General features: G+C 41.1%; 1 protein-coding gene across 3 annotated transcripts in view; it reads left to right on the top strand.

The window, feature by feature from the left end:
- The window catches only part of RAB31 (RAB31, member RAS oncogene family), a 142,389-nt gene that overhangs the window by 50,393 nt on the left and 79,813 nt on the right, over window positions 1-12,183 (top strand). For all 3 annotated transcript variants that reach the window (XM_035013807.1, XM_035013806.1, XM_035013808.1), the window contains exons 2-3: window positions 3,814-3,893; window positions 11,889-11,970. In XM_035013807.1, coding sequence (XP_034869698.1) covers window positions 3,814-3,893; window positions 11,889-11,970 — 162 coding nt within the window. The remainder of the gene's footprint in view (window positions 1-3,813; window positions 3,894-11,888; window positions 11,971-12,183) is intronic.

The following is a 12,183-nucleotide window of genomic DNA, read 5'->3' on the forward strand; positions in this document are numbered from 1 at the left end:
AAGAGCCATGGTGCTAGCAGGGGAAGGGGCTCTGGGTGCTGCTGGGAACGGCAGGCATTCAGGAGGGCTGATTTCTCAGCTTGGAAGCAGGGGGAGCCTGGGTGTAAGCCGAAAGGACACCAAAGAGGGCCCAAAAGGGACAAAACTCGAGAGGTGCATATTTGTCCACTGAGCCCTGGGCAGAGCAGCCCTGCCTGCCTGTGGGTGTGGGTACTCCCTCCTCCAGGCGCCTCTCCCAGCTGTGGAAGTGGGGGGGGGTGCTCTATGTCCTGTGGGTCTTGGTTTGCCCGCTGCGGGCGCAGGAAGGGCAGGGCTTGCTGACTGCCTGCTGGCCCAGTGGTGAGCCTGAGAGAGAGCATTTCTACACTGGGGACGAGATAGACGCTCACGTCAGCCCTGCCTTCCCATCTTGGGGATGGCTTCTGGGGGTGCACAGGCAGCAAAGATGAATCGTTTAGCATTTCTTGTGGGATAATGAACTTGAGAGCTTCCTATGGGAGGAGTTGCACGCTATGAGCTCTGTGACATAAAAATATGTAAAAGTACACATCGGTCCCCACCCTGCCCACCTGGCCATTTGCAGAGAGCAGTTCACCTTGCAAGAGCGCATTTTCCTCCTCTTCAAGGGTAGGGCAGCATCATCCTTTGGTTTTTACGTTCTCTGGGGGTTGTGTGGGCTAAAGGGTGACAAGGGCTGCTCATCCATGGGGCCGGGGGACAGAGGGAGTTCAAAGCAACTGAGATAAAAAGAACTGAGTTGTGGGGTTTGGGGAACTGTGAGACACATTAGCCGGAATCCATCCTGAAGGTTCGGCTCAGAAATAGCAGCGGCATATTGATCTGGAATCCGAGAGCTAGTGTTTTAATTCTGTCACCACCTCTTTGAACTCTGCACATCGATGTGCACACTGCAGATAAAAGGCCTTTGGTGCTTTTGTTTCATTATGGCTCACAACCAGTGAAGGCCACTCTCCCTGGGATAGGAGACCTTCTGGAGAATGATGTTCTGATGAGTGTCACCAGCCGGGGCCCCTATTGCTCCACATTTGCAGGAACTGTCCTCTAAGCATGGGGGTAGGCGGTGGGGGTGGGGGGGCAGCGCGGCGTGAGAAGGAGTAAAAATAATTCAGATTGCCAGTTGATATTTCAAATCTCATTTTGTATTTCAGTGTAAAGAAGAGCACATTTCTTTTTTTCAACATTTCCTCCTTGATCTTCAGGCTTTTAGACACCTTTAACAGAAGAGAACCATATCAGTATTTTTTTCTTTTTGGGCTATGTCGTTTCCCATTCACATATAGATTGCATGGTCCTTTCCGATGAGCATGTGTCAAGGAGGCCATCTCTGTGTCTCCTTGCCTTGCCATCCCTCTTAGAAGAGCAGTGACTGCCAACTGAGGCCAGTTGCTTTGTTCTAGTACATTCTACTTCCTGGGCAGTTTCCTGATTTTACCTTATACTTCTTCCTTTGAAATTTCCATTTCTACCATCATATTTTTTAATTTCTAAGGTCAGTCTTATTCGCTGAATAATCTTCTAAAATAGTATCCTGCTCTTTTTTTGTATGGGTATAAACATTTGGTATTTCTTAGCTGAGCGTTTATTTTTGATAGATTAAAATGTGTCCCGAAAGGTCTATTAGCACAGCAGCTTGTAGACTGTTGCAACATCGCTTTTAGTTGGGGGATTCCATGTGTCAGGATCTGCAGGATTTTTCCCTCTTACCCAGAGGGCACTCCACACTTCTTCTGTCCGGCTTCACATGGGGCAACGTGTGAGCTGCATCTCAAGACCCCAAGCCTAGCCCTGTCTGATACAGGTTTCCTGGAGACTCAACTTTCACCTCTTCTTGGAATGCAGGAGAGTCAATCCTATGGTTTTGTGGCCAGGGGCACCAAGGGTATTTTTTTGTGCAGCCTTTCAACAGTTACTCCTGCTTTCAGCCTTGTTCTCCAATTCTTGATGTGTTCAGGGATTCTGTGGCATGAATTGTCTTGCTTCTCCGTGGCTCTCCTCCCTGATGGCCCTCAAGGTTCCAACTTCTTCTTTCCCAGTGACCACTAGGCCACGTGCTTTTCATTGACATCACTTGTCTGGTGTCTCATCTCCTATCTGTTTGACCTTATGAATTTGTGTCTTTTATTCCTTAAGCCATTTGACAAAGGTGTTTGGAGGGAGTGGATAGAAATGCATGTATTTGCCAAATGGCCAACAGATATATGAAAAAGTACTCAACATCACTCGGCATCAGGGAAATCCAAATCAAAACCTCAATGAGATATCACCTCACACCAGTCAGAATGGCTAAAATTAACAAGTCAGGAAATGACAGATGTTGGCGGGGATGCGGAGAAAGGGGAACCCCCCTACACTGTTGGTGGGAATGCAAGCTGGTGCAGCCACTCTGGAAAACAGTATGGAGGTTCCTCAAAAAGTTGAAAATAGAGCTACCATATGATCCAGCAATTGCACTACTGGGTATTTACCCCAAAGATACAAATGTAGGGATCCGAATGGGTATGTGCACCCGATGTTTATAGCAGCAATGTCCACAATAGCCAAACTGTGGAAAGAGCCAAGATGTCCATCAACAGATGAATGGATAAAGAAGATGTGGTATGTATATACAATGGAATATTATGCAGCCATCAAAAGGAATGAAATCTTGCCATTTGCAACGACGTGGATGGAACTGGAGGGTGTTATGCTGAGCAAAATAAGTCAATCAGAGAAAGACATGTATCATATGACCTCACTGATATGAGGAATTCTTAATCTCAGGAAACAAACTGAGGGTTGCTGGAGTGGTGGGGGGTAGGAGGGATGGGGTGGCTAGGTGATAGACATTGGGGAGGGTATGTGCTATGGTGAGTGCTGTGAATTGTGCAAGACTGTTGAATCACAGATCTGTACCTCTGAAACAAATAATACATTATATGTTAACAACAAAAAAAAGAAGATAGCAGGAGGGGAAGAATGAAGGGGGGGAAATCGGAGGGGGAGGCGAACCATGAGAGATGATGGACTCTGAAAAACAAACTGAGGGTTCTAGAGGGGAGAGGGGTGGGAGGATGGGTTAGCCTGGTGATGGGTATTAAAGAGGGCACATTCTGCATGGGGCATTGGGTGTTATACGCAAACAATAAATCATGGAACACTAAAAAAATATATATATGTAAAAAATAAATAAATAAATCATTAAAAAAAAAAGAAATGCATGTATTTGATTTCCAACGTGTCATGGACCTCTATCCTGATCAGCTTTAAAGAATTATTTAACAGAAAGAGCATTGAGATGAGACCTTTTTATAATTAAGCAGAACTGGAGGTTATTATTCAGCCATTAGATTCTGAAGAACAAATGTTAGAAATGCAGACATTAGAATTCATAAGTCTTACTGGGTGATACTTAGAAAAATAGATTACATAGTTTTTGAGTGCTAAAGGTTTTGAACAAAAGCAGTTTTATCTCTACCAAAACAATGCAGTGTGTTACCATACTTCTCCTCTAGACCCCTTCAAAATTTTTCGAATTTCTGGAGATACATATATTGTGAACATGTGAGTTCTGGGTTAATTATTGTATGTATGTGGGCCATGTTTCTAAAGCTTATTTTTACCATAGTTCTTTCCTTTCTACAAAAGCAATACAATTTCCTTGTAGAAAATACTGGTAAGAAATAGAAGAAAATATCCTCCTCTCCTACTCTCACCGATGAGAAGTAACTTCTCCTGTCATCTGGTTCTATGTTTATACTAGGTTAGAACTGATACCCTTGGTCTTCATGGCTGTGTGTCCTCAATCTTTTCCAGGATACCGGGGTTGGGAAATCAAGCATCGTGTGTCGATTTGTCCAGGATCACTTTGACCACAACATCAGCCCGACCATTGGGTAAGTTCCTGTATGTTCTTCTCTTTCACATTTCTTCCTTCCAAAACATCGAGAGGTCACTTTGTGCCTGAGCCTTCAAGCAGTTTTCACCCCAGCCAATGAGAATCTATCCCAACTGTAAAGACTTTGTGACAGAAATGCAGTGACTTTTAGGCAGGATGTCTGGGCTTACTGTCCCTGTCAATAATTCTTTTTTCCTAGCTGACTGGCTTCTTGGGCTTCAGCCTAAGACCATCTCCTTGATCTCCAAGAGCATTACTCTGTAAGTCACATCGGCTTTATTTCCAGATGGAAGATGAGACACAGGACAAATCCCTGAAGGTCGAGCTTTAAGTTCCTGCCAGTAAACCTGGAAATACTGTCCACTCACACAGCACAGTTGTCCAGAGTCTGTGGGGGCAGATGGATTTTCCTTTCTGGATTAATTGAGTGTTAGCATTTCCATTCTTATGCTTGGGGACGGGAGGTGGACTGTTCACTCGGAGACCCCAACCTTAGAATATAGGGACATTTTCCTATTCCGTTTTCCCCTTTCCTACAGATGCTTTTGCCAGATGTGCTTTGCTGTGCCATTTTGCAGGTGCTTGCTTTTTCACTCTCTTAGAACTTGGCCTCACTAAAGTTTCTCCCTGAAAATATCATGCTCTTTGCAGAGAGCAAAGGTTTTGTTTTCTTCAGAAGGGAAAGAATGTGTGTCTGTATTTTGGCAACACTGTAGGATTGATGAGCACAGGGGTGATTGTCTCTATCACTCGTAAGTGGAGAAGATTCATAGCAGGGCATAAGTAGATGCTCCAGCAGTTGGTTGATAGGCCAGTGGCTGGAGTGGGGTAGGTGAGAAAATCCACTACAGTTTGCAGTTAAAAGTGCCTTAAAGAAACATGTTCACAAAAAATATGCATCAAGAACAAGTTAGCTGTGTCCATTTCATGGATGCTGGCAGAGGACACACAACTCTGGATCAGACACAGAGGAAGTAGCAGCAGTTGGAGTATTCTCATTTTGTATTGGTTCCTGGAGCACTAATTTCCTGTAGGGTGATGTGAAGAGGATCAGATGATATGCTATATGCAGTGGATTGAGTTATAAGAGAGGACCCCCAAGTTTAGGGAACCCAAATCTTTTATTATGGGCAGTAAACATGTCTGTGCTTTGCTCCAGAGGGAGACCTTGTTTCTCTCTTCCAAGACTATTTGCCTCTAAGAGGTGGATCATTTGGGTCACAGTATCTTAGTTGAAGCAAGTCATAATGCCAATCCAGATTCAAGGGAGGGGAAATAAATCCCACCTCATGGTGGGAGGCAATCATTCAGAGGGGGAGCCGTATGGATCATTGGTACCCATTTTGGAGACAATCAGTCAAACCCTGTTGACCCTGCTTTGTCTAAGAATGCATTGTGGTGGTTTTGGGCTTTTAAAAAATTATGTATTATATGGAAATTCTCTGTACTTTATCTTCATTTTTTCTGTAAACCTAATACTTCTCTAAATAGTCCATTAATTAAAAAATTATGTATTCATTCCTCAAATTATAATGCTCATGAAAAATTCAGACCATACATAAAAATGTAAAATAAAAATTGAAGTCAGAGGATTTTACTAGCTTTCTGATCCCATTTTCTTCAATTTACATCAACAATATTTAGCGTCCAAAGTGCATACTTAACATGCTTCTTGTAAGTATTTTCTGTGTCTATGCAGGTGTACAAATACATAATTTCTAAAACCAAAAATGGCATCATATTCTACCTGCCATGCCACAGCATGCATTCTCTATCCTCTGCCTTATTTTTCTTTCATGAATACAAATTTCTTAGAAGACAAAATAAAAGGAACACTTTACTGTATATTTCCTTGACAGAGTCAAGAGTAAAGTCTAATTTTTCTGATTATAAAAGTTCATATTCATTCTAAAAAACCACAGAATTTATAAAAATTGGAATCATAGTATACATACAGTTTTTTATCCTATTTTCTTAATATATTTTGAACATTTTCTTATAATATCACATAATCTTTAGAAACATGGAAATACTATTTTCTCTTTTTATAAAGTATTATATACTAATAAAAAATTGAAAATGAAGAAAACTGTGAAGAAAATATAAAAACCACCTATAATCTGGGGCTCCTGGGTGGCTCAGTTGGTTAAATGTCTGCCTTGAGCTCAGATCATGATCCTGGGGTCCTGGGATGGAGCCCCGCTTTGGGGAGCCTGCTTCTCCCTCTCCCCCCTGCTTATGCTCTATCTCTTGCTATCTCTTTCAAATAAATAAATAAAATCTTAAAAAGAAAAAACAAACTGCCCATAATCTACCTTCTGGAGTAGCTACCATAAATATCTAGTATATCTTCTCCCAGGGTTTTTGCTATGTGTATATAAAATCTTTAGTAATTCACCATTATATTATGAATTCCATGTTACTAAATGGTCTTTAAAAAAAGGATTTTCCCCCCACTTTTATGGAGATATAATTGACATACATCATTATATAAAAAAAGCAATGATTTTTGGGGCACCTGGGTGGCTCAGTCAGTTAAGTGTCTGACTCTTGGTTTCAGCTCAGGTCATGATCTCAGGGTCGTGGGATCAAGCCCCGTGTTGGGCTCTGCATTCAGCATGGAGTCTGCTTGTCCCTCTCCCTCTGCTCCTCCCCTGCCCTCTCTCTCCTCAATCTGTCTCTCTCTCTCAAATAAATAAAAACTTTTTTTAAAAGCAATGATTTTTAATGGCTGTATTTTCCATTTAAGTTGTTGAGGTTATTTATAATTTTTTTTGTTTACTTTTTAAATAATGTATAATGTATATCCTGGGGCATAAATATTTGCATGTACCTCTGATTATTTCATTGGGTTAAATTCATAGCAATGGAATAATTCAGTCAAAGAATATGAACATATTTAAGGCTCTTGATGGATATTGCCAAATTGTTTTTCAGAAAGGTTGTCCTTATTTTTCTGTACACTTACCAGCTTTAGGTCTTAAAACATTTTTGTATATATGATTTTGAATTGTTATTTTCCACTAAACTTCAAACTTAAGCATTTTCTCATACCTTAAAATTTCTTCATAAACATAATGTTAAGTGACTGTAAATTCTGTGCTGTTCTGCTGTCTACATTCCTTACTTTTCTTCTGGAGTCAAGGTTGGGATGGGCTCTTCCATTCTTATCTGTTGTCCTTTCCTGATATAGTTCAATTGCCCAATTAAAAAACCCACTCAAAATTTATCCTCTCTTATGATTTTGAAAAAAGTGTTTCCAGACTCCAGCTTCAGAAAACTAAAGCTAGCAGGAACAAAAGCATTTCTTGGAAGGTGTTATATACGGACTGCAGTTCTCATCCTCCAGCTGCTGGGTTCAGTGTGCTGGGACTCTGGCTTTAGATGAGTTTTGTTTAGCCTGCACAGTGCTTTAAAATTTTTAAGCCAGTAATGGAGAATCAGGAGATTTTTACATAATAAACCTGCATTTCTGGCTTCTTTTAAAAAATCAGTAGACTTGGCGTAGCCGGTGCACATGCCCACGTGGCAGGAGCCAGCTGGACCTGAGCCTTGGTGCTCGGTGTGGGTGGGCGGGCTCTCTCCTTTCCACGGCGCTCCCGCTGTTTACTGTTATTATTATTTTTATCAGTATGAGTTTTACACCTAGTCCGCTTGGCTCATTTATATGGTTGCTGCCTAGTCCTGTAGACATTTGAGTTCAGGCCCCAGGCCCAGGGCCTTTTTCACTGTAATGCTGCTGACTCCAAGAATCAGAGCAGTGAGGTGACTTGTTGAGGCATACCACAGCCGCGAGCAGCGAACGACGACTCCGACCAAGTGAGTCCACTTTCAAAGTCCACCCTTGTTCTTCCCACTGTGATCAAACTGCCACTGGGGAAAGTCCACGGGCTGTAAAATGTCATTGTTTCAGCATCAAAAGAGTTCATTCTTATCGTCTTCTGTGACTCACAATGAAAAATCTTGGCTTTGCTATTCAAGCAGATTGTGTTGACATCTTGAACATATATGTGTGTGTGTGTGTGTGTGTGTGTGTTGTGTGTCTCCCTTTCTGTTTCGACTTTTACAAGGTAATTGTGTTACTTCTATGCCAGATTTTGGTTCCCACAGATAACGAAGTCAGTTCAGCATTGCCAAGGCTCCCCCCTCCACCACTCTGGAAGATAATCTGTAGAGAAGAAAAGAAGCTTGAGGTTCTTAAGATTGAATGTTAGTAAGTCTGCGAGGAACAGCTTTAGTATAGTCGCCATGCGGATCATACACACACACACACACACACACACACACACACACTCATGTACATACCCCTCTGTGTTCCTCATTTCCTGCCACTAGAAAAAAGACGACTAATATTTGAAATGACGACTGACAATCCTTGTTCTTTTGGTTGTTTGGGTTGTTGTTTTTTTTTCTAACAGCTTTGCTGTGTATCAAGCAGGAATTTCACAGGTATCATTCCCTCATTTGACCCTACAATAGCCCCCCAGATATGCAAAGTAGATACTGGTTCTGTTTCTCAGATGAGGAAACTGAGGGGCTATCTAAACACTCATTCTACCTTGCTGGAAGCGAGGGCAGGCCTCTGCATTTTGTTCCTGACTGTGCTGAGAGATTCTTTGACCATGGACAAGGCAGTCTTTCGGGACTCAGATTTTATCCCCCTTGTCTGTAGAGTGAAGAGGTTGGCCTGGATATTTCATGTTTTTTTCCATCTCTAAAAGTCTCTGGTTCTAAGTTTTAAAGGCATGAACTTAGTTTTCTAAGCCTGAGAGCTTTTTAAGCGCAGGGTTGATATTTATCCTAGTGCCTAGAATTTATTGAAGAACGAATGAAAATCTGGCCTACATCAAAGTAAAAACAAAACCAAAGGTGTTTACGGAAGAATTATCTAAACAAAGTTAAAGGCCAAAGGTTAAACCAGAAAAAATATTATTTAAATAGGTTACAAAAGGTTAGTGTAAAATACAATTACAAAAGGTTAGTGTAAAATACTCAAGAAGTGAATAAGAAAAGGATGAGCACCCCAACCAAAAAGTGGGCAAAGGTCACAAACTAAATATTTACTAAGAAAAATGCAAGTGAACAAATAAACACTAAAATGATGTTCAAAGTTATAAGAAGCATAATAAAAATGGGAATGACATATCATTTCTCCTTATCATACTGGAAAAGATTTGAAAGATCAGGATTGGGGGGGAGAAGGTCATCTCCTACATTGTCGTCATGAGTGTGTAGGCTGCTCCCACCCAGTGTGGCATGTCTGTTTCTAAGGAAATAGTTGTACAAGGACACAAAGATATAAGTACAAAGATACTCATTTAATCATCATCATAATAGTGGAAAATAGGTGACCAAAATGTCCATCATTGGGGTAGTGAATAAAGCCATAACATGGTGTAGAATATTTAGTCATTTTATTTATTTATTTATTTATTTATTTATTTATTTATTTATTTATTTATTTATTTATTTTTAAAGATTTTATTTATTTATTTGAGACAGAATGAGAGAGACAGAGAGCACATGAGAGGGGGAGGGTCAGAGGGAGAAGCAGGCTCCCTGCCAAGCAGGGAGCCCGATGCGGGACTCGATCCAGGGACTCCAGGATCATGATCTGAGCCGAAGGCAGTCACTTAACCAACTGAGCCACCCAGGCGCCCTATTTAGTCATTTTAGATGATGTTGATCTGTATTCACAGAAATGGAAAGATATCCATGATACATCGAGTGGAGGGAAAACAAAATGAATGTAGAGTATGATCAATTACGGATGTAAACACTGTATAAACATAATTTGGAAGGATATATACCAACTTATTAGCAGTGATTGTGGCTAGGTGGTGACATGACAATTGATTTCTATTTCCTCCTTTGTTTTCATTTTTTGAATTTCTTTTTTGGGATGTCCATATATTGCTTTTGTAATGGGAAAAGTAATAAAGACATTTCCATTTTTGGAATATATTTGCTCTTATCAGTAGTCTGTGTATATTTTAAGCACTTTAAAAGAAATAGTGTCGGGGCGCCTGGGTGGCTCAGTTGTTAAGCGTCTGCCTTCGGCTCAGGTCATGATCCCAGGGTCCTGGGATCGAGCCCCGCATCGGGCTCCCTGCTCCGCAAGAAGCCTGTTTCTCCTTCTCCCTCTCCCCCTGCTTGTGATCCTGCTCTCACTGTGTCTCTCTCTGTCAAATAAATAAATAAAATCTTAAAAAATAAATAAATAAATAAATAAAAGAAATAGTGTCATGGGACAGTTGTGGTTTTGATGATATTGGGTCATATCACTTAGAAAACTGCTTAGAATTTCCATTTAGTGCAATCGTAGGTTGATAAATAGAACTGTTAACTTTTGGCATTGTGTGAGTATGTTGTGAGGGTTGTGTGGGAATTGCAGGGACATAGGCTTTTCTACTTGGGACTTGTGTAGTTTGCCTCTTAGTCTTGGGGAAAAGTAGGAGAAGTTGAGGAAACATTACTGGGATGGGTGCTGAGTGACGTAGGGCTGTACTGTGTGCTGGATGGTGGGTCGGCTGGGCCATAGGAAGTAGGGTAGACAGCCTGATACCTTACCCCTAAAAACTCTACTGTGCCTCTCCTGAGAAAAAGAACATAGTGAGTATACCATTATCACACCTAGAAAATTAATTTTTAAAAAAGATTTTATTTATTTGAGAGAGAGAGAGGAGAGAGAGGGTGGGAGAGGAGCAGAGGGAAAGGGACAAGCAGACTCCACGCTGAGCGTGGAGCCCAACGAGGGGCTTGATCCCCAACCCTGAGATCGTGACCTGTGCTGAAACCAAGAGTCAGACTCTTAACCGACTGAGCCACCCAGGTGCCCCTAGAAAATTAATTTTGATTCAATGATAGTATCTGACATATAGTCTAAATTTAAATTTCCCCAGTTGTCCTCAAAATGTCTTTTAAAGATTTTCCCCTCCTAATTCTAGATGGATCCAAGGGGCATTTGGTTGTTTTATCTCTTTCTTCTCTCTTAATTTAGCTTCTAGAACAATCTTCCTGCCTTTTGTTTTGTTTGCTTTTCATGACTTTGACTTACGTGAAGCATTCAGGCCAGTTGTCTTGTAGAATGCTCTACATTCTGGATTTGCCTAATCTGTTTCTTATGATTACATTCAGGTAAACTGGTTTTGGCCAGAATGCTGCACAGATGATGTATGTGCTTCTTATTCCATCACACGAGGAGGCTTATCATGTCTGGTTGTCCCACTGTTGGGGAGACCCACTAGTTTTTAATGAATGGGAAGCTTTATCTCACAGAAAAAAAAAGTCAAGGGTATAAACTTTCCACGTATTGTCTATTTATGTCTTTCATGAATGCAAAGAAAACATTTATTAACAGGAAATATACAAAAAAAAGAAAGTGTCAAGTGTTTCATTATCTACTGAGAGTTTTGAATCCTTTTTTTTTTTAATGGAGAAAATGTAAATATTTGGTAAACCACCAACCTTTACCCCTGCATGTATAAAAGCAGGGTGGGAATGAGATACGGTATTCTATTAGTTGCTACTAGTGTTGGATGCATAGCATGGGTGCATATGGAAGGCAGTTTTCTGTGTGTGCCATCACAAGACCCACACTGTGATGTGGGTTGCCCGGTCCATTCCTCATTGTTGTAATAATATGTTTTTAAAATCTTAGGTTTTATTTTCTTTCCTGAGATTTGGGGCATATTATCTTAGAACAATTGAGCGTACTATCTTAGGACAGTGTTTTTGGAAGCACAGTGCTTTGAATGCATTCTTCTCTTTTTAAAAAATTTTTCCTTCCCTAAACATCCAGTTAGACTAACAAAAAATGCAGAATATTTTCTTCTGGCTGACAGGACTCTAGCAGCCCTTCTTTCCTCTTAGTGGTCCCCCAGGAGGGAGCTTTTGGAGTCTTGCTGAGGCAAAATGAACTTGTGTGAAACAGGAGTCTTTGTGAAGATTGAGGGGCGCCTGGTAACGTGGAGATGTTGATTCTCTTTTTCAGGGCATCTTTTATGACCAAAACCGTGCCTTGTGGAAATGAGCTTCATAAGTTCCTCATCTGGGACACTGCTGGGCAGGAACGGGTAAGTTGTTGGCTTTCTAGGGAAAATACTGAGCCCGGTTCCCGAAGGTTTCTTTGTATTTGGCAAGACTCTTGGTTGCAAGTGACAGAAACCCAGATTCAGTGATTTAATCAAAAAAGGAAATGTGTTCTTCCACCGTGTGAAAATGTATGGGGTAGCCCTCTTGAGATAGGGCCAAGTTCATCAAGTCCCCCAAATGTATTGTCAGAGGCA

Source organism: Mirounga leonina, unplaced genomic scaffold, assembly GCF_011800145.1.
Source record: "Mirounga leonina isolate KUSES-001 unplaced genomic scaffold, KU_Mleo_1.0 Mir_167, whole genome shotgun sequence".
Taxonomy (NCBI): Eukaryota; Metazoa; Chordata; class Mammalia; order Carnivora; family Phocidae; genus Mirounga; species Mirounga leonina.